The sequence below is a fragment of the Ursus arctos genome, unplaced genomic scaffold (assembly GCF_023065955.2).
Source record: "Ursus arctos isolate Adak ecotype North America unplaced genomic scaffold, UrsArc2.0 scaffold_2, whole genome shotgun sequence".
Taxonomy (NCBI): domain Eukaryota; kingdom Metazoa; phylum Chordata; class Mammalia; order Carnivora; family Ursidae; genus Ursus; species Ursus arctos.
In genome coordinates this window covers 17,326,735-17,350,019 of record NW_026622874.1, presented here as the reverse complement: position 1 = coordinate 17,350,019, position 23,285 = coordinate 17,326,735, and the positions used below count along the sequence as shown (strand labels likewise).

General features: G+C 45.9%; 1 protein-coding gene across 2 annotated transcripts in view; it reads left to right on the top strand.

The window, feature by feature from the left end:
- ASTN1 (astrotactin 1) overlaps positions 1–23,285 on the top strand; it is a 290,412-nt gene that overhangs the window by 222,832 nt on the left and 44,295 nt on the right. For both annotated transcript variants that reach the window (XM_026509292.3, XM_044387798.2), the window contains exon 16: positions 2,190–2,378. In XM_026509292.3, coding sequence (XP_026365077.1) covers positions 2,190–2,378 — 189 coding nt within the window. The remainder of the gene's footprint in view (positions 1–2,189; positions 2,379–23,285) is intronic.

Below are 23,285 nucleotides of genomic sequence, written 5' to 3'. Positions count from 1 at the left end.
CCCCTCCCACTTGCTCCTGGGGCGTGGAGTGCCTTTCCAAGGGCACAACCCTTTTATCCCATTGTTGCAGATACCGTCGAAAACGTAGCCACTTCGAGAGATGCATAACCTATTCACTCAGATTCACCCTTAAGGGCAAACACCTGGAATCCGATCCTTGTCTAAAGATAGATTAAATTGCAAGTTTTATCTTGGACTGTAGACGTGATGGGAAGGGCAAGGTGGGGCCGGTGAAGATAAACACCTACTTTATCTTTCCTCCTGGGGTCACGCAGTGTACAGAGAGGACATGCAAAAGCAGACTTTTTATAAATTGACAGAATAAAACCTTCCAAATGCAAAGAGCATCCCTTAGAGTTTTCATACAATGAAAGAAATAGGGGAAAAGAGCAAGAAAGAGGAGGGGGTGGGGGAGGGGGTAGAAACAGCTTTTATGGTCCCTGAACAGTAAGTGAGCAAAAGACAGATAGATGATAGATAAGAAAGCGAGATACCTAATAAGTTAAGGAGTAGCGAATTCCAAAAACCAGGACAAATTGACCCAGACAGAACAGTGAGGTGCCTTGTACAAGTATTCTTTACATTTGGGCAGTAAATGCCTTGAATCAAGTTTTTTCCTAGCACTTAAGCGATCCTGATGTGCAGTTTGCAGATGGGCAAGTTAGTTGCTACAAATGAGGCCTTAATGTAGGTACACATCTCCATTCCAACTCATCCTCTTACTCCACTCCTTCCTCTGAAGCCACCTAAAGAATGTGCCAGACAGGAAGTTTATGCCGTAGAGTCTGGTTTCTCTGTGTTGGATGAAGAGGTAACTAGAGCCAGATGATGTTGGCATGCGATGACAAGACAAGGAGAGGGAACTTCGGGTCAGCAATAGGGAGGCAGAGCCTTAGCGCCAACAGGAGAGAGATAAAAGATAGGGGACAGAGAATTATAAAGAAGAAGTGAGACCTATACTCATGAAAGGTAACGCTTTATGCATAGGGAAGGAAAATGCATTAAGGATATAAAACATTTCCATAGGACACAAGGGGACTCCGAATTCTGTTTATTTTAACTTGAAAGAGTTCTTGGCAAGAAGGGATTAGGATGGGGAATCTTACTGAAGTAAACTCTGCTGGTACAGAAAAACCTGGAAAGAACTAAGCTACTCCTCATTCTAGGAACACGTAGCAGTAGAGACGCTGTCCTGTTTCCACGCTGAGCTTGCTCCCAGCACAGGTGTCATGCGCACTGGGAGTTAACAATGGGATTTCACTGCTGCCCCGTGCCTTTCAAAGCCACGTGTGGCATCACTGGTGATGTGAACTTCTGCACTCAGGATCTCCTGCCTGGGCCAGGCTCTGCCTCGTCCTGATAGGACACAGGTGCATACAAAGGAAGGCTGACTAAAGCTGGCCAGGTTCAGAAGGCAATAGATTTGGAAAACTGGGCATGGGCTATCTTTCCATCCCGTTTAATTCTCCTAAGCAGGAAAAGCAAATCTGTGGAGATCTGGTGGGGGAGGTGGGGAGGGAGGGTGAATAGATCCTTTCTTCTACTCGCCATCTTCCTGTCCATATATTTTTGATTTTCTGAAATAAATATAAGCAATAGATGAATGACTTCTCACCCCTCTTCTTCCATTATCTTCCCAATACCCGTGTCTATGTCTGAGGCAATAGTCTACCTCCAAGAACTCTTTTGGTCACTCCCCACAGTTAGAATCCATTTTTTTACACTATGACCTTGAAATACGCACGCTCCCACATACACACAAGAGAAATTTCATGAAGCAGGACTTCATTTTACGATGTGAAATGTTCTTTGCTGCTTTTGTGTTTCTATTTTAGACTACGCTATTCTTTTTTTTTTTTTTGAAATGCCATTATTTGAGCTCACTAAATTGATTTAATGTCATGACTTACGATCTGAAAAAGAAAAAAACAACCTTGACTTGAGCAGGGAGTTAGATTTGGCGGTGTTCTGCCTGCACGAAGTTAACAACATAACCAACTGGCCTGAGAGATACTCATCGAGGAAAGAAAATTTAGCGGACTGAAAATGTCCAGCTGATAGGTCCAGCCAGCTCTCCAGCATCACTTCAGGCCACACGGGCGTTTCAGCTTTGGAGGCTGAATGGCCCGGGAATCTGAGCACCCACCTGTGAGTCCTCACTCTCACTCTTGGGTGATGTTTCTCCATAGCCCTCAGCAATGCGCTCCACTCCCTGGACGGGGCGACGTCACGCGGGGATTTTGTGGCCTTGTTGGACCAGTTCGGCAACCATTACATCCAGGAAGCTGTCTATGGCTTTGAGGAGTCCTGTTCCATCTGGTACCCAAACAAGCAGGTGCAGCGGCGACTCTGGCTGGAATATGAAGACATCAGCAAAGGTGAGTGATGAGCTCATCAGCAGATTCTACACCCCGTGCAGGTACGGCTGTCTGGGTGCGAATCATGGGCCCAAACTAAAGGAGTCTGTTGGCGAAGGACTAGTTCAGATGTTGCTGCAGTGTTCAGTGCCCATCCTTAAAACTGCCCAGCTGGGGTGTTTGGGGAAACTTCAGATACAGGATGGGGTCAAAAGTGTATGGTCACTGTGTTAGTGATCATGGAGGGTCCTCTAAAGGTTTTTACTGGTTCCCGTGCATTCTGCTGTCATGACAAGGGCAAAGTGTTCAACTGTTCTTATGGCCAGGGGAGAAGCTGGAGAGTGTTGCAGTCTCCCCTGCTATGTCCTGCCTCTACCCTCCCCGGCTGGCAACCCGTTCCAATAACCACAGAGCAAACCTCTTCTCGCTCCATCCTGCCCTGTGTTTAGGCCCTTTTTTTCCCCAATGATTTGTGCTAAGAGGAAATCTCCATAGGCTCAAGTGTTTGTATAGCTCTGGATAACAGCCTTTCAAATAAATCTTTGTCCGCTGTTGGATAGCAAGTTAGTATTCAGTCCAAGTAAGTATAAGAAATTGGAATTATTCAAACCTTCTGAATTCACCTTCTGGTATGGGAGGAGTACTGGCTGGCAAATACGTATTCTGATCAATCAAGACCGGTATAGAATTGCCATTCATGGAATTTCTTCGGAGCTTACCCTCATGGCATTCTGATGAGGCCAAGTTAGGGGTGTGTGAGTTGCTAAAGGGCAAGCGATGAAATTAGTGCAATGGAAACTCAGAAGCAGGTCATCCTAAGATTTAATGATCCAGAGTCCCTCCGCAAGGAGGGACCCTCTGTGCCAGCAATGCCGCGGTGGAAAATGTGCCCCTGTGGCTGAGAAGCTCTTGACTCTCTGAGCTCCAGACAAATTCCTGTTTTGTTTTGCTCAAGACGTAGCAGAGGCACAAGGGCCTCTCTTGCAGCGGGGCATTTCCTTCCAGAAGATGCTAGAGGCTTGTGTCTGGGCTCCAGCTGTTGCAGGCATTGCCCTCCAAGCCCTGATTCCCCAAAACTCAAACACACAATCCCAGGTTTCTAGTATCCTTTCAAACTTCAATCTCTGAAAATTGCTCTGATTCCAATTTGCCAAGAAAGGAGTGTCGTGTAATCAAATGTAGATAAGGCCAGTTCCAGCTGGCAAAGCTTTGTTACATTTCTATGCCAGAGCTCAGCGATTGAACCAAAAGGCTAATTCCTCCCCTGTTTCTGTTTGCCAGTGATTCAGGGATGGCCAGGTTTTGGGACTGCTGGGAAATGAGTCTGACCTTCCCCCAGAACCCCTGGTTCTCTTCCTTGCTTCTATCCTGAGAGTTGCCATGTCCTTGAAGTTCAACACTGAGCCCAGGAGGGCGAGGTATCCATGACCTTGGCACTGTGCCCTCCCCATTTGATCTCAAGCCATTCTTACCATGGAAGAGTTCATTTTGTCGCACTCCAACTGGTGACTTTAGTTCTCTTAAGTATTCTGCATACAACCCCTTGCCTGTTACTGATCTTAGAAGTTACTCGAACATTTTAATACATCTATTTAGAGCTCTGTCAGTTGTCCCTGTATACCACCATCCCCTCCCAGGTCTTACTCTGCGTCATAGAGTTTATCTCTTTTATTGTTTGCTCTGCTTATTACTCTTAAATAGTTTTCTCCTCCCTAGGTGCTAATTTCCTTTTCTTCCAGAAGCATGAAGTATGCTACTGATGAAGACATATAAATACATAAAACAAAGGAAGATTTTCTTCCACTTTTCTGCACTCTGAGAGGATTGCTCCAGAACGGGATCTGTTCACTAGCAGTGAAAGTGTTCTGAGAGGGCTGTACCTCCCATGACATAAAAGTGACATCTTGTTGGACTTGAGTCCTTTGATGATATGTCCTTTCCTGCTCTGACTTTCAAAACCTTCTAGTGAAAAGGGCTCCTCTGTTGTTGATTTTTGCAGCTAAAATTGCTGACAGATTGACTAGGAAAGGAGGCTTATTAGGGGTGAGCTGAAATGGAAAATACACAGGACTGACGGGTTGGGTCACCTGGCATTGGTCAGGTGACTTCTGCTTAGTTCACTGTCCGGACCTCACCTGTAGTGCCCTCTGCGGTTCCTTCCAGCTCTCATAGTTTGTGGATCCTTCTAAGCCCCTCTTTGTGTGAGCACCTTTCTCAGGTCAGGCACTAGAGTCAAGACTGCCCTCTTCTCTCCACAAGTCACTACAAAATCTCTCAAAGGTAGGTTCTATGCCTTCTTCAACTTCAACTTCCCAGGGTCTAACACAGAGCAGGGCACATGGTAACCCCCCAACAGGCATTTATTGTGGTTACTGGTGGTGGTGGGAGCGGGGGTGGTGGCAGCTGTGGAAATGGTAGGAAAAGCCCTTCTGAGGCGGCATCTTGCCAAGTGGGTTTTATGATAGACAAGCAGACTGCACTCGTTCTGCCTGACGATGAAGACTCCCAGCTGGCTATTTTGGGCCAGATCCTCAGAAGGCAGCCTTCCATCCGTCATGCACTTACTTGTCATACTACCACTATATGGTTTGGCCATACCAACATTTAGGAACATCTGTCTTTCGGTAAGTCTGACTGAAGCCTGTGAAAAAGAAACTTCCATTTCTCATTGCTTGAGATTAGCCTCTCCTAATTTTTTTTTTTTTTACAGAGTAAATAAGGACTATCAGAACTGAAATTTCCCAACGTCCCCTCTCCCCACTGATAAACTGACTTTATCTGCTCTCATTGTTCTTGGCCCTCTTGCCTCAGAAAATGTAATGAGTTCCTTCCTCTCCAGGCTAAACTCTCCACCTGTGCAGCGGCTCCCCGTCCCTCTCTGCTTCCTCTGAGACCCCACTCATTCAATAGTGTCTTCATCTTTCATCTTTACAGCCCTTCATCACTTGAATTATCCCGCTGACAACCTTCTATCTTCCCCCCAAATAATAGTTTTATAAACATGCGACTCTTTTACCACCGTTTCCTTTCAACGTATTATCACCAAACTTCCTGAACGAGTAGTTCATGCATCTTCTCTACCCTCTCAACTTCTTTTCGCTCTTCAAATTACTATTATTTGCTTTCAACCCCTTTCACCCTACAGAAATAGCTCTGGAGAAGGAAATTAAGGACTTCATAATCAGAGGTTCACTTTTCCATTCTGTGATCATTTTATCTACGTCGGCTGGAGAATTTGTTCCTCTTGACCAGGTTTGCCTTCTCGAAAATTCTCTCTTCCCTTTGTCCCCAATTCTGTTCTCTCCTGATTCTCTTCAAAAATCTTTGGTCTTTATTTCTCATTCCTTTCCCCCCTTATTCCTCTAAAGACATCATTTACATTTTGCTTATTTTCCAGAATTTCATCTGTCATGTTCAGCTCTTCACTGTTGCTGGGGGATTCTCTTCTGTGTCCACTTCAACCTCCACCTCTAATCCTTCCCTTTTTCCTGAGACTCAAGACCTCATTTGCCCTTGAGTGTTGAGCATTTCTGCCTAGATATTCTGCGGGGACATCAGTGGTCACCATCTCTTTTCTCTGTATCCACTAGTAGATTTGTCCACTACGTCGGGTCACCACACAAAGTGAGGAGTCCTTCTAGATGCTCTCCTCCATCTGCCACATTAACCTGTTTACAACATGCTATTCTTTTTACCACCTAAATACTTCTCCAACAGGTGTCTTCTCCTGTCCATTTCCCAAAGTTGTATGAGTTTACAGTATCAGCTCCCATAAGAACTGAAACTGCTTCCTCGCGTGTCTCCTTTTCTCTGGTTTCCTGTCATTCTAGTCTATTCTGCATGACAGTTATCTTCTTACGCTTAATCACGTGACGACTCAGCTCAAAGCCCTTCACTAACTCCCTGCTGACTTCCCACCATGAGCGTGACCTCGCTCCCTGTGTTAAGTGTCCTAGGGCTGATGTAACCAATCACCACAAACTGGGTGGCTTCAAACAACATAAATGTATTCCCTGACTCTCCTGGGGCCGGAGGTTCAAACCCAGTTTCCATGCGGTAAACTCAAGGGATCAGTAATATGGCGCTTTCTGGAGGCTCTTGGGGAGGGAGTCCCTTCCTTGCCCCTTCCAGCTTCTCAGGGCCACCTGTGTTCGTTGGTTTGTGGCCATCTCGTCCATCTTCAAGTTGCATCACTCCGATCTCTGAGTCACCTGGCTTTCTGCAGGACTCTTCCTGCCTCCTCTTTCTTATAAGGACCCTTTGGACTACACTGGGCCCACCCAGATAATCCAGGATAATCTGCCCATCTCAGGAGTCTTTATTTAAGCGTATCAGGAAAGTCCCTTTTGCCATTCACAGGTGACATTCACAGGTTCCAGAGATCAGGCATCTTTGGGAGCCATTATTCAGCCTGCCAAATTTCTGCCCTCTCCAGCTGCTGCGTCACAGGCCACTTCCTTATGAGGCGGCTTGCTCTCAATTCCAAGCCCTTGCATGTGCTTGAAGACAGTGCAAGACCTCAGGGCTTCCCTCCCTGCCCCAGTCTAAGGCTGTAGATATGCTCGTTGAAGTCTCCACCACTAAGGTTCTGTCTCATGCAGAAATTTCCTCTTGGGTCCCTGTCTTGTCTTATCTTCTCGTGGCGTACTCCGTTTTTCTCCTTTCTTAGGTGTCTGTTCAGCTGCCTAATTTCTGGGAGGGTATCTGTCTCCCCTTAGCCCCTTAGGATCAGCAAATTAGTCTTCCTGGCTATGATATCTGTTCCTTACTTTCATTTTTTAATTGCTCTCTTCAGCTCTATAAATTGCCATTTGCAATTAAATGATACCCTGTCCTAGTGTCAGCCCCAGTTCTGGGTCCAGGGTCAAGGTTTGGATGAGGGCTTTGATCCTTTGCCATACTTCAGAGCCTATGTGCCTGTGCTGTCTTGTCAACTATTCTCCCTCCGTTCTACCATCCCCTCCTTCCAGTTTGTCCAGTTGAGGGGAGCTCACATGCCACCATGTCCACCACACCTCCCTTGATGCTCTGGGCAGAGGTCTTCACTGCCTCTCCCAGCACCTTGCATCTATCCCTTGGTGGCGCTCTTCCCATTCCCTGTGCTGTCATTGCCCTGCATGACTGTCTCCCGCAATAACAGATTTGACAGCACTTACCAGAATTCTCTCATTTTTTTACTTTAACAAGATTATTTATTTTAAAAATTCAAAATGCATAAAACAGAACAAATAAAAAATAAATCTTCCTTCCATTCTTGTTTCCCAGTGATTGAGTTCCACTCCCCAGAGACAGCCGGGCAGCCATTGCTACCAGTAGACTGTGTATCCATCCAGACATATTCCATTCCTAGCCATTTGGAAGTGAACAAAGCAAATTGCAGAAGAGTAGATATATTAGGGTCTCATCTGTTTTAAAATCTATATATAAATATATGCCAGTACACACACATATAAATATATATATAATCTTCTAGTCTCTCACTAAAAATATGTCTATGGATGTGTGTATACAATATGTATATGTATATATACATATATAGAGAGAGAAACATGTATATAATCTCAAAATAGCTTTATTTGTGTATATATGAGAACAAATTGTCTGTTTGCTCTAAGATTAGGACTATGGGGTAAAGACTTTTATTTTTTGTACTAGAAATTTCTGTATTGCTTTTCCCACAATAAGCATGTGCCACTTTTACAGTCAAACCCTTTTAACACATTGAAAAATATATTCTGCAAAGTTTGCATTACCTTGAGTGAAGACTTAAAGTTGACTTAAAAAAGCCAAGCCAAAACCAAAACAAAGCATACCATTGTTATCTACAGAGATCTGAACTTTGGATAGAAATCTGGGAAGAAGTGCAAAACAATATCATGTCTTATTAGTGTTTGCGTCTTCATCCCTGACATGGTGCCTGGCATATAATTAGCATCCACTGTTTTGGAAGGAAGGAATCTTTTATTTTGTTCTTACTTCAAAAAAAAAAGACAATAAAGAGCTATAGATCTGTAGATTCTAGAGAAGTGACCAAAAAAAAAAAAATTGAATCTTCGTCAAATAAGAACTTCCAAGGGCTTAATTTTAATCTGCCACCTGACACACTAAGCACAATACATTTTCTTTCTTTCTTTCTTTCTTTCTTTCTTTCTTTCTTTCTTTCTTTCTTTCTTTCTTTCTTTCTTCTCTCTTTCTTTCTTCTTTCTTTCTTTCTTTCTTTCTTTCTTTCTTTCTTTCTTTCTTTCTTTCTTTCTTCTTTCATACTCCATTAAGAAGTGGATTTCCTCAGGGCTTTCTCCCTTTCCTTTTCCAATACCACTTTCACTGTTACTTTAGATCTGACCTTTGTCATTATCTTTTCTTGCCATCGCCATTGGTGCACATAGGGGAGGTTATCTGGGTTGACAAGTGGCAATCAGGAAACTCTTCTTTTCTGCTGCACTTTCTAGTCCATAATCCACTGGGTTTTTGTTTGTTTCAAGCCCATTGCTTCCTTTCCATGGGGAAAGCTAAGGAGAACGGCTTCCTCTTCTTCCATGATACAAAGCTGAGGTTTTCTGTTTTCTGTTTTTTTCCATAAGGTGACCCTCTAGCTCCAAGAAGTCTTAAATCAGATTAGAGGCAAAGGAAGAAGTAAGCCACCTAGATGGCATTGTATTTCTACCACACAGGACGCCATGTTTTCCGCTTTCCATCGATTTGTTTTTGGGTGGATAGGGCCCAAGACAGACTCCGTTGGTCCCTCTCCCCAGAATAATGAATAGATTTCTCCTATGGCTGAAGCAAAAACAATAGCTGGATCAGCAGTCAGCCTTCTGAACCTGGCCTGTGAGTACTGGTCAGCAGAGACTCAGTCTTGTGAATTTGATGGCTGGTGCAGTTTGTAGGCTAACGTACATAATTAGGGTAAATGGCATAAAAATCTGATTAAGTTCGGGAACGCAACATAGACATCCAACAAAGAGTAATAACATAAGTTTCTATAATGTTTTGTGTTTTACAACCCTATGGTTGCAAGCCAGCTCCAAAGGCTCTTTTTATGCACGTTTACAACAATGAAGTTAGCACTCCAGTGGCAAAGCAATTACGGCATATAGCTATTTTCTTTAAATGATTAATTCATTCATTCCTCAGACATTTGCTGAGGGCCTGCTATACGCAAAGCCCTGTAGTGAGCAAGAGGGGATTTGGTTTGGAGGAGACAGCTGCTCTATGGCTTTCCCAGGCAGACAGACCTGGAGAAGGTCCTGCTGAAGCTGAGCCTGACGGGATCATAAACAGAGGCTCTGAAAAGGAGCTAAGCTTTCTGAAACATATGGGTGAGGTTTAATTTAAATCTTCAAGTCCCTGGGCCCTGATGCAGAGTGCAGAGTAAACTGGGTCTGTAGGCTGAAGGAAGACATCATTATGAATAAGCTTACCAAACAGCATGTTATATAACTTTCCTCATTTAATCCTGAAGTCTGACCCTCCCATTTTATAGATAAGGAAATCAAGTCTCAGAGAGCTTCTATAACTTGCAGGTAGTCACAGAACTAGTCAGGGGCAGAGCCGGGACAAGAAGAATGCCTTCACCTCTTGAGATATACCCGATACAGCTGCATGCTGTTTTGCTGCCAATGGCACAAGAAGAGATTAAGGTAGGAAGGTGAGTGAATGAAATGGAGGTGGGACCAGGACATAAATAACGCCAGGCCACTGGCCTAAGATGAACTCAGCAAGGCCAGATGTCACCCCTGGTTGGACATCATAGTGGATCCACTGCCTTTCACCTTGAGTTTCCTGGATTTTTGATTGTTGTTGGATTTGGGACCAGGATCAGTGATGATGGTACAGTTGGAGTCATTTTGTTTTCCTATGTGGCAGTGTTCCTCAAAATTAATCATGCATATGTCACCTGGGATCTTGTTAAAATGGACATTCTGATCCAGGAAGTCTGGGTGGGGCCTGACATTCTGCATGTCTAACACGCTGTCACTTGATGCCAATGCTGCCAGTCCAAGGACCCACTTTGAACAGCAAGGTGATTGACTTGTCTCAAAGATGAACAGGGAATGGGTTCTCTCATCATCCTCGTTCGACCCGTCCAATGCAGAAACTTTAATGCTGGAGCCACGGCATGGTGGCCTCCAGGGCTATGTCCTGGTGTCATCCCCACAGAGGAGTGTCACAGATAAGAGGACTAGACTGAATGGTTTTCACTTTGGACCAGGACTTTTCTCTGATTAAGCCATTGATCGGTAGGCTTGTGTGCAGAATTGAACAGTCTTAAGCCCTCAGGCACTGAAGGGAATTGGAAACATGCCAGCAATCAGGACTAAAGGTGATAAGCTGATTTTTCTAAACTTTGTACTGTAGGCAACATTGTTCTCATCTTACTGTCTCCAGCATTCTCTAAGTTTTTTTTTTTTAAATTAGTATTCAAGAGGCTCCCTTTTTTTTTTTTCTTGCGGAAACCACTAATGGCTGTAAAGTTTCATACAGTAACATAGGGCTAGCATTTTAGCTAATGGGACAATTGTGGTGGTGATGCCCAATTCCCTTCGTATAATTATGGGCCTGACAAGAGTGACATATTGTACATACACATACAATTCAGTAGTTAATTATATAGTATTCTGGATTATTTTCTACTCCAGACATGTAAGCTTTGCCCTCATAACTTGATTGATTGCTTCTTGGAAGAGGGCTTACCCATTCATTTAGTTAACACCTTCTATATCTAAACATGGGTCTAGGCACTGGGCATTTAATGATGAATGACGCGGAAGAGTTTCCTGCTTCTATGGAGCTTATGTCCTAGTGAAGAGAGACAGACAGTGGCAGGTAACAATAAATGAAAGCAGTAATTCTAGATAATGAGAAATCCTGCGAAGAGACTGAAACCAGATGATGTGGTAGCTATTCGCTGAAAGATTGGGAACTGATTAAGATGGCGGTCACAGAAAGGCCCCAGTGATGGTGATAAAGGGGTGAAGTTGAGCTAAGACCTAGAAAAGATAAGATGGAGCTGGGACAGAACCATCCAGGCAGAGGAAATAGCAAATGCAAAGGCTTCATAAATTTTTTTTTAATTCTCATAGCTTCTAGCATAATGCTTTCTAGTAGGGTCTATAAAGTGACTTGATAAATATCAGACTGATACCCAGTAGGACTGTGGAGAAGAGAGAAACCTCTATTATCTGATGGCAGATGAAGAGGAGAAAGCCTACTTTCTCCAAACTTGTTCTGTTTCCTGGATTCAGCAAGCTGAGATAGGACCAATGTGTTCACCTCATCCTCTTGTTTTAAAACTTTTAATTCCAGTATAGTTAATATATAGTGCTGCATTAGCCCATCCTCCTTTATCCAGCCTGTAGATCGGTGCTCAAGTGGGATGGCTCTGGTGATATAGACCCAAGAGAAATAAGCATAAGGCGCAGCACATATGTCTACCAGCACTTTTATCTCAATGTTATGTGCTCTACCCCACAACTAATAGTTTATTTCTGAAAAAAAAAAATGTTGGAAATGTGAAATTTGCAAGATAGATGGTGATACAAGGGGATATTCCACATCAAATGTGAAAATCTGAACTTGACATTACTTGGGGTTTTCATGTCTTTGGGGATGATTGTCTTGTTTCTTAATATGTCTTAGTAATATGTCTCTATTGCCCAGCCTGTTCTAAGGTGGCGTTTTGAGGGAAAGAGCACTGGGTGGGGAATCAAGAGACCTGGGTTCTTGGTCTCAGTTGAGCCAATAGCCAGGTGGTCATGGGTCAATTACTTAACCCTCTTCAAAATAATCTCACCTGTATACAGGATAACGAACATGAATTAGATGATACTTAAAATTCCTTCTACTTCTAATGTTCTGTGATTTTGCACACTCATCCAGTGATTTCTACTTTTTTTTTAATTTTTTAAATTTATTTGACAGAGAGAGACAGCCAGTGAGAGAGGGAACACAAGCAGGGGGAGTGGGAGAGGAAGAAGCAGGCTCCCAGCGGAGGAGCCTGATGTGGGGCTCGATCCCAGAACACCAGGATCACGCCCTGAGCCGAAGGCAGACGCTTAACGACTGCATCACCCAGGCGCCCCAATGATTTCTACTTCTATAACAGAATGCAACATTTAATAATGCCTGGCTCATGGCTAAATAGGTTAACTCTACTGATGTGGAAGGAGTTTAGTGTAGTTGTTTGTAGGAAATATTTAAAGTCAGGCAGATTTTTATTACAATTTTCATTTGCTGTGACTCTGGCAAAGTTTCCTTAAAAGCTGTGAGCCTCGATTTCCATGTCTGTAAAATAGGGCTATGAATACTTATCATACAAGTGAGGATTAGGTAAAGATTGAATACAGTAATTATATATGAAGCACAATGTCTAGCATTCTGTAAGTGTTCAACGCATTATGAGTCTTACTATTGTTATTACTATTATTACTAGAATTATTTTAATGAATTTGCAGGTCAGCTTATTATTTTTTGAACAAAATAGTAACTGACGAAAATTTCAAAGGGCTATCAATAAAACTCGCCCTAGGTACATTCGCTCTTCACAGAAACACTGATGTATGTTTTACGAGTCACAGATCACCTACAGGGGGCCCAAATCTTCATCCCAAAAATCAGGGTCAACATCACATCCTTTGGCAACCATTTTCAGTTCCAGTTGTAGTCCCTTTGCTGGGAAAAGATGAGGAAATAAGTGTGATTTCTCCCATCCATATAAGAGGGGATTTTTTTTTTTTTTTTTTTTTTTTTTTTTTTTTTTTGTGGAGGTAGGGGATAGAGGCTATAAGAATGTGCTCTCTATGGAAAAGGATGCCTGGGGAAGGCTTTTTGATAAGCAGCCTGGGTGTTTCTGCCTTTTAAGTGCAAAGGAGCTGTCGGGTGCCTTCCACAAAGGGGGAAAAATTCATGAATGTGTCCAGCTGCACCAGCCTTCCCTTTTACCTGCGATTCAAAGCCTCTGCCGTCTGGCTCCACTGCCTGCATAAAGATGCAGAGATTCCTCTCGGGCCCCAGAGGTGGGACCCTGGCCCTATCTACAGCTAAAGTTCCAACATAAGTGGATGATGTTGGGGCTGAGAGAGAACTTGTTAGCAGTTTTCTGTTTTTGTTTGAAATCCCATCCTGGTTTCATTGACAGTCTGCTGTCAAGGAACATCTACGCATCTCTGGTTCACTCCCCACGCCTACCCCATCTCCAGCCCCGTGTAACACCATGCACAGCGTCTAGCAGTCAGTCAGTCAGTCAATACTGATGGAATGAATACGTGAGTCAATGCCATACTTTTTCTCTTCTTCTTCCCTTTCCAAGGGAAATGACTGCATATTGTCTGAGACAGCCTCTCCTTGAACACCTTGCCCCCAACACCCCTGGCACCAGCCTACCCCTTCATCATCCCTCCTCCCTATCTCCAGGTTTGAGTGTGTTGTGGGTGTAGTGGGGAGGGGGGTTGTCATGTCCTGGAGTTTGGCATTAGAAGAATAGACTATGGGGCTCCTGGGTGGCTCGGTCGTTAAGCGTCTGCCTTCAGCTCAGGGTGTGATCCCGGGGTTCTGGGATCGAGCCCCGCATCAGGCTCCTCCGCTGGGAGCCTGCTTCTTCCCCTCCCACTCCCCCTGCTTGTGTTCCCTCTCTCACTGGCTGTCTGTCAATAAATAAATAAAATCTTTAAAAAAAAAAAAAAGAAGAAGAAGAATAGACTAGACAGGTATCTGGGTGGCTCAGTCGCTAAAGCGTTTGCCTTCACCTCAGGTCATGGTTTCAGGGTGCTAGGATCGAGTTCCACTCCCTGCTCAGCGGGCAGTCTGCTCCTCCCTCTTCCTCTGCCCCTCCCCTGGCTTGTGCTTTCTCTTGCTCACTCTCTTAAACGAATAAAATGTTAAAAAAAAAAAAAAAGAAGAAGAAGAATAGGCTAGACATTAAAGCCAGTGATCAGCACAAGGTAGGACTAGGATTAAATACTAGGAAATGGACTAAATCCACGTGTGGACCTCCAATTTGTGATAGCTTTCCAAATTTCTGGCTACCGGTTAATGTTCTAGGAGCCAGTAACAGCCTTTCTTTTATAAAGCAAGTCAGAAAGTTTTCTTGGTGGGGGTGCAGGGGGCGGGATATGTGTCAGGTGTAACGCGTAACTTGGGCTTAAACAGAAACACAAGACATAAAACCATTTTGACCTAAACCAACAAATCAACAAACCCCATTCATCTGAGCTTATCTGTTTGGCCACTGACCATTTCTGTTTCATTCCTCATTTTCATTCCTCTGTTGTCAGAGACAGTCTTCCTGAATCCCATGGAACTCTTGGGAAGTTGTTTCAATTATTAGAAGATATAAATTAAAGAGAAAATTTAAAAATACATTAGAAAAACTAATGTCAAAGAAACCAGCAAGAAATGGATCAGGTAAATAATTAATCTCAAAAAAAATGAGAGTAGTTGACATCATTTTCAAGCCTGGCCCCAAGTGCCAGCTACACTACACAGTGTAGGTGATTCGTGCTACAAGAGACAGAGGCTCCAGAATGCATCATTTCTTTCTCTGTTCCCGATGAGGGGAAGATAGTCCTCCAGTCAGACCAGCTCTCCTCTTTTACAAATTCTCAAGCACGCTTTGACTTTACTCCCGCTAGGTTGCTGCCAGTAGTCAGTGACGTGCAGGTCTCAGTCAGCAGCATGTCGAGGGAAGGCTGAGTTCCTTTGCAAGGTAACGGCGTTTACGCATTCCTTCTGAAGTGTGCATTGAGTGTTTACTGTACTCAGGCACGGTGCTAGGCACCAGGAGTATGGTGGTTAATAAAAGAGGGCTCCTAACCCACTGTGGGATTCTAGATGTTCAAGTAAAGCCTGACTGTTTCCTCTGGCAGCCTTTCCTTACCTCTTCTCTCCTTGCAAGTGGCTGGTCAGTATCCGTGGGACAGCATGGCAGAGCCCTCAGGGGAACCCACAAAAGAGGGGAAGGAAGCCATTGCAAGATCCACCGTGAGCGTTTATTCCGTTTCCTGGGACGTTTCTCAGGGGCAGGCTTAATGCACGTTCTATCAACTACCAAAAAGTCGGTGCTGATGACAGCTGCTCGCAGGAGGCATCTGGAACATGCCGAAGGAGGGAGGCGAAGCAACACATGTGGAGAGCTTTAAATGAAAGACCCCTGGCAACATCAAGCAGTTCTGGGGAGAGACGCTGTTGGGCCAGAGACGGCTCAGCTCAGTCATCACCGCACGAGACCCGTGGACTTGATTAAGTCTGGCGAGGGACGGTGTTCTTTACTCTTAGTTAGAAGGTGATGCCACAAAGACCCTCCGTCGAAGGCAATCAAAAAATCAAGCAGGTGCAAAAAGACCTTAAAACGTTTTTGGTTTTGCTGATAAAAAACCAAAATAACAAAGTAAGAAAGAAAAAGAAAAGGAGAAAGAAGCATTTCTTTAGCTCCATTTCTCAGTAAATCTGCCAGTTAAGATACGTGCTTTGTAGGTGAAATGTGAGTGCTAGTGACAGGGAAAAACAACCTAATCGGGTGAACCAACAGCCCGGACTCCCTTGACACTTTTCTGTTTCCTTGGGGTTTTTCTGGAGTCAGGCTGATTCCGCAGGGGCAGCTCGTAAAGTCGCTCCTTGCGCGTGCTTCCGCCGCCCGTGCCGACTGCCGGGGCCCCTCCTGTCCATTTATTACAAACCCAGTCGATGACTGTGGTAATTGGTTCTATATATATTGATGTGTTGGGGGCATTTATGACTTTATGTATTTTTATTCGGTCGGCTCTGCCTCCTCCTCCCTCAGAGAGCAGGGAGCTCGGCCCACTTCTTTGCAACTCCCCATAGATGTGGCTGTCGGTTCTGCTCACAGGGGCTCACAGGCAGTATCGATCAGAGTCCTGTGGATGAGGATATCGGGAGACACCGCCTCCCAGCTTCCCCGGCCCCTGCATTCTTGTACAGGGCTGAACGGAAAGGAGATGTCATGCCTTCAAAGTGTCCACAATCACTGTCTTCAAGGGTGATTAATATGTTGGGACCTGTATAGACCATGTCTCCTGCATTCGTTGGGCACGTAAAGGTCATTCACGATCGACAGATAAACATCAAAGCAAATAGAACCTAGGATATCTCCCCTGTAATTCCATCAGCTATTTTTTTATGCTTTCATTATTTGTTTCATCACTATTGAGTCTCCACTTCGTGCAGGTGTTGCCGGTCAACCTGCAAACAAACTGCAGGAGAGACAGGATACCTGCTCTCATGGAGACTATAAACCAGCAAATGAAGAATAAGCAAAGTATTAGGAACTTTACCTCTAGGGGGTAGTGAGGAGGGTGCCAGAGGCCGTGCCCACTTGAGACACAGCCATCAGGGAAGCTGTGCGTGACACTTTTGCTGAGATGTGGAGGAGGAGCTGGAGGAAAGACATCACGGAGGGGGAGTGGCCAGTGCAAGGAGGTGGGGAAGCATGGTGGGGTCAGAGCCGAAGGAGCAAGGAAGCTGTGGCCTGGCTGGAGGCTGGAAGGGCTGAGATTGGCCATGCAGAGCCACAGAAGCCCCAGCTAGGCTGCTGGAAAGGGAGCCACTGAGGTAAATGCCCCGGTCACATGTATAATATGCTGGGATCCCTCCTGCACGGGGTGGAGAATAGCTTCAAGGGAGGCCAGAGTGGGCACAGGGACACTGGATAGAGACCTAAAACAGTAACCCAGGCAGTGGACAGGGAGAGGAAAGAACAGAGCCAGGTTTGTTTATGGAACAGAGAAGCTTGAGGACAGGGGTGTCTGGGAGAGAGTGGGGCAGGGTGGGAGGAATCAGCATAATTCCCAGATATTTGCTTGCCAAAGTACCATTTACAAACGTGGGGGAGGGGAGGGGATGGAACAGATTGGGGGTGGATGGGGAATAAAGAGATTCATGCAGACTTGTCGATTTTGAGTCTCCATACACACAACCAAGTGGAGTCCAGTAGGCTGTTGGGACAGGCAGGTCTGGAGCTCAGAGGAGAGGTCACTGCTAAGAGATGCCAATCCGTGAGTCGGCGGAACTCACCCGGTATCTAAGGCTTTGGGATGGGTGAGCTCAACTAGGGAGGGTGACGGAGAAGAGCAGAGGGCCCAGGACGAAGGCCTGAATGGCTCACGGGTAGAGAGCGGGTAGAGGTGGCAGGTGGAGGGTAGCTCAGCCAAGGGGACTTTGAAGGGGGCACCAGGAGGTGGGGCGACCAGACGGAGATGGTGGCAAAGAAGAGAGCAGGCAGATGTGTCTTGTCCTGCTGAGCAGGGAGGGAGATTAGCAGGGTGAACATCATTGCCCTGTTCCCTTAGAGAATCACAACGTATTATCACCGCAAAGGCCCTGAGAAATCATTATAATGGTAACTTACAATGAGTAGTATTTCACGTACACCGTATTTCTCAGCACCTTAGGAAGGAAGAGGTAGGTTACATCTGATGACCCTGTTTGGTGAAGGGTCTTTTGTGAGCTCTTCTCAGTCACTCTGAATTAGAAAACCATGAAAGGCACCTTGCAAACCAGAGCTGTGTCCCTTGGGGATCTGCAGGGGGCATGAATCATCCTAGATCCTCGGGGTGCTGAACTAGAAAAGCATTCCCCACTGGGGACATCTGCCTGAAGACTGTGTGCCCTTGTAGTAGGACTCTCTCGCCAGTCCCCTACCCCACTGGCAGTCCAGCACCCCTAATTCCAGAGGGGATTGCTTGGGACCTGCGGTGTGAAGACACTAAGCTGTGGTCACGTAGAGAGTGGCAGAACCCAGGCTCGGTCACCGACGGTCTGAGTCTCGCAGAGCTCTGTGTCTGTTTCTCCGTGTGCTGAAACCCACAAGGGCTCTGGGCACTTGTCCATCGTCCAGGTGCCTCTCTTTGTATTTCTGATGTGCCCGTCATGCTGACCCAGGTTGAGCACTCCATCCCAGAAGGATGCCAGATCGCACATGGCACAATCTACTCTTAACAGTTCTGTAATTGCTAGGCATTCTGAGCATAATAGCAAACAAGTTGAAATCCTTCCTCTGCCCAGTTCTTAGCTGGCCATCCACCCCCGGAGAGAGGGCGCCAGTCTACAAGTTAGCAAGCACTCATTACCTGCTGCTGAAGGCGTATCGAGTGCCAGGCCCGATGCTACGTGCTGAGCGTCTATTGATGAATAATAGTCAGGCCCGGCCCTCAAGTCATTCATAAAATATATGGGAGGGTGTCTAGAAATTATAATAGTATGGTAAGGGCTACAAGAGACCTGAGAACAGGAAGCAGCGAAGAGGGGCTCCTAATCCAGACTGGGGCAGGATTGAGAAAACCGTCCTGGAGGAAGCGTTGCCTGGACAGAGAGCTGGTGGGGGGTGGACATTAGCGTGCAGCCTCCGGGGCCAGAACAGTCTCAGCCGGAAAAAAGCAAGGCATGGGAAGCCTGGGGGTGTGGGAAATACGGGGGAAGTGAGGCTAGAGAGGGGCCAGGGACAGGTGTAAAGGGCCTGCTGGCCATGCTCAATCCCCTCAGTTTTACCTTAAAGTCATTTGAGAATTATTAAAGGATTTCAACGGAGAGAAGGCATGTCCCCGTTGTGCCTTAGAAGCACACACCCAGGGGCGCCTGCGTGGCGCAGTCGTTAGTGTCTGCCTCCGGCTCAGGGCGTGATCCCGGCATTCTGGGATCGAGCCCCACATCAGGCTCCTCCGCTGGGAGCCTGCTTCTTCCTCTCCCACTCCCCCTGCTTGTGTTCCCTCTCTCGCTGGCTGTCTCTATCTCTGTCAAATAAATAAACAAAATCTTTAAAAAAAAAAAAAAAGCATACACCCAGAGGCTCCTGGGAGCTCAGTCGGTTGCACGTCTGACTTCAGCTCAGGTCATCTCAGGGTCCTGGGATAGAGCCCTGTGTCGGGCTTTCTGCTCAGCAGGGTGTCTGCTTCTCCCTCTGCCCCTTCCCCTGCTTGTGATCTCTTTCTCTCTCTCAAATAAATAAATAAAACCTTAAAAAAAAATAAAGCATAGACCTGGTAACAGTGAAGAGGATAATTGGGAGATATCAAATCTAGAGATAGGTTGACCATCAGGAAAATTTTGGAGTAGACCAGTGGGAAGTGTGGAAGGTCTACTGAGGGGAAGACATGTCAAGCGTAGTGCGAATGTGACAGTAATTTGGGAAATGTCCCCCAAAAGCTGACTCTTGGGATGTGGAAGGTGAGGATGGGGTAAGCCATGCAAGACTTGCCCATAGAAATCCCCTAGGTGGACATAAATGGAGAGCCTGTGGGCCCTGCGGCGACTTCCCTCATTGTGGAACAGCAAGCATTTAAAGCTCTTTGGCTGAGACATTGAACCAGGCTGACGTGGATTTCTGAGTAACAGAATTTTTGCTTTTTGTCCTAGTACAATTTGCTTCTCGATGCTGACAAGGCTGGGGATCCAGAGGCAGCAAACCCAACTTTCTGAAATGTCCATTCTAGCAAGACCTCACTTTGGGGGGGGGCTCTTGAGCTGCAGCCACACCTTATTGAGATGTAAGGGAGGGATGAGGAACCTACATATTCGTCTGTATTCTTCTCTCATAGACAACGTGTGGGACGGCAGGAACCCCAAGGAGAAGCACCTTGAACCCCGACCAGTCCTCTGGCCGAGTGCAGGGGAAAAAAGGACAGCAGTGATCTTTATGGTCTCGGGTTTTCCGATCCACATGAGTCCCTTCACCATATTAAATAGCACAGTAGTTTTTCCTGGGAAAGCCGTCTGGGGGGAGATGACCTACGGATGTTGGTGAAGATTGAGAAGGGGCAGGGGGGAGGTGGGGAGATTACGGTTTGTAAAAGCTACTAATGCTTGCCTGTAGTAGCTAGAGGTCATATTTCTGTAAATACTCTGATTCTTGCCATTCGGAGCATATGTCTCCTTGTTATCTTTTAATTGGTTTTTATTCTAAATTTAACACTAAACAGTTTGTGATGGTAGCGGCTGTGAGCACTGGTGTGGTGCATGTTAATTCTAGGGACGCGTGAGGCGTCAGGACGTATCTGTGCCCTCCCTCTCCTCCCCCCATCACACCAGCCCGCATTAAGGAGCTGGAGATTGCTCATTGCGCCCTTTCCTGCTGCCTGTGCTGTCATGTTTATAGATGTCAGTTTCGGGGGAACAGAGGGGGAAGAGTCATCTAAAACCTGAATGATGCCACCAGAAGCTCCGTGTGGCAGCAGGTGAATGCCGATAGCCCGGAAGCTGGTGTCTGCGAGCCCGGGATGCGTGACAAGCGCACCCAGGAGAGGCCTTCAGAAGTCGTTGAAAGCAGCCCAGCAAAATGCAGTAATTGGGGTGTTCTGGAGAAAGCCAGAGAAGTCTGGGTTTGAAGATCTCGTCTCTCTATGATATAGAAGGAAACAGGGAGCAAAGTGGGAAGGAAAAGGATATGACTGCGTGATTTTAGAACAAATGACTCAAGGCCTCTGAGCCTTGGTGTCCCCATCTGCAAAATGGGGCCACGAGAGTATCGCAGAGCGTTGTGAGGACTAAGAGTCTTGAGGCTGTTAGAGCATCTGGCCCATAGTCGGTCCTCGATAACATGAACTATTAGGTTCTGTTCCAAAAGGGGTGCAGTCGCACAGCAATCCAACAAGATGCTCTGCAAGGAACGAATTCCACGTTCAGATTATTTTCTGACAACACTGCATGCGATGTTTCCTTTTTGGAGATTTGTAATACATATTAGAATTCTGGAGGCTTTCTGCAGATTTACGAGAAAGCCTGCTTAACTTTCACTTGAGTTGTTCGTGCGTCTCAGAGCCTGCACATCTTTTTTTTATTTGTCTCTCTGTTTGTTATTTTTAATAATACTGAGAGCGGATCCGAAAAACAAAAGTTCTAGGAAACCTACTTAGGAAAATCATGAGTTTTTATGACACGGCTTCTAACACGGCACATGCTTTCTCTTTAACCCCTTCTCTCCAGATGAGGCACCAAATCCTTGCATTTCCTCTGCAGTACTCCCTTGGTTTGCCCCTCACGCTCGCACACACGATTGTCACCCCAGGCTGAGCGCAGACCGCCAGGCCTGCCTTGTTACTACAGCGTCCTGGCTGGTCGCCTTTGCTTCTAGGCTCGCATTTATTCAGACATTCGATCTAAGTCAGTCCGCACGGCATCGCCTGCCTCATTTTCCTCGCCCACTGCCGTGCTCCAAGCCTTGCTCCTAGCTGCTTCGTCAAGCCCAAGATTCCCGGTCTGGTTCTTCAGGGGCCCATTCAGTGTGGCCCTACCCGGCCTGTGTCACTTTCTGTAAAAGTCGGTGTCACAGCGTGAAACTCTTGAAAGACCGCTTTGGCCCCTTCGCCTCTGTGGTTTGACCTTGCTGGCCCTGCCCTCATCATCCATGTCCCTGACCACCTGGTCAGCTCCCGCCCATTCGTAAAACGTGGTCTTCCAGGAAGCCTTCCGAGACTTCTCTGGCCGTCCAGACTCCTCTAACGCTGACCATCTCAAGCACACCACGTGGGACTGGTCGTGCCTCCAGAGTCAGACAAGCCCAGGGACACGTTCCACCTCCTTCACCTAGAGCTCTGTCACCTGGGGCAAAGTGATTTCCCTCGCCGTTGCTCAGGTCTGTCGTCAATAAGGGAGGGACAGTTTCAGCACCCACCACTAAGGTCGACAGGAAGAATTGACAGTGTTGACTCTTACCTAGACACGAAGAAATCCAGTCATTCTTCATGTTCTGGAAAATGGCTTACCACGAAGAACTAACCTTCCCCGTGAGATGATGATAAGACTCATGGTTGCCCCCTTTGTTTATGAGAAGGCCAGATACAGACTCAAAATCCCCATTCTTTGCTCTATAAAAGGTCACCTAAACTGTTGTCCCCAGTGATCGATCAGAACAAAATGCTTGCTGATCGAGCTTTGGTTATACCCCTGAACTTTGGCCCACGTTCAGCCTGAACGAGCATGTTGTCCCTCCTGAGAACAGGCTGGCCTCACACTTCTTCCCCACACCTGGTTCTTTCTAGCTTTGTTTAGTTCTCTCTATAAAAGAAAAACTCTTTTTACCTAACTCTTGAGATGCTTGCAGACCACACCAGAGTATTCTCCCTATTGTAACAATCCCCTCTTCATATTACAGTAGTATCCACCCCCCCCGCCCCCAGCCAACTTGCAATAATCCTCTTGAATAATACTCTGCTCACTAAGTCTGGATTTGCTTTTTACTGGACAGAGTATGTATAAAGTGTTTGGTAGAGTGCCAAGATGCCTGATAAAGAACAGCTATTATTAATATTACTATTATTATGTTTGTTAGTCTTGCCGTCCCAAATTGATTGCAAATTCCTGGAGGTCAGTATCTTAAACTTTAGAGCTCTCCACAGTCTGTAGCATGATGCTGGACATGTGACCGATCTTTAACAGATGTATACTGACTCATGAAGCTGTCAGTATCATATCTGGAAGCCAACGACCCAGTATGATCTGCAGATAATGTGAAAGACACTTGGCTCTTTCAGAGAAGGAAGGTGATCAAAGAAGGATCGAGACCACCACCGGATGTCATCCTAACAGGTGCTGGGAGAACATGGCAATTCCTGTTTTCCTTCCATCTTCTCTAGCACATTCCGTTGCTTTTAAACAAGAGACAGTAGAGAAGCCATGCACGAGGGAATCGCTGCTCAGAATGGGGAGCCAAGAAGTTGGCAACTTTGAGAGAACCATGTCTGAAGCATATATGTTACCCACAGGAGTTAGCAAGACTTTCCACATCTGGGCTCTGGGCAGCCATAGGGGACGAGGGGGTCGGGAGGTTGGAACGAATGCTAGAAGGCTGTTCTTTTTCCTTCAAATACAGGAGAATATTATACTCTGGAAAGTAGAAGTTATCAAACAGTGTATCCACCCCCTGCATGACTTGTGAAGAGAGAGAACTAATGATAACAGAGATCTAAAATGAGTTCACTGTGA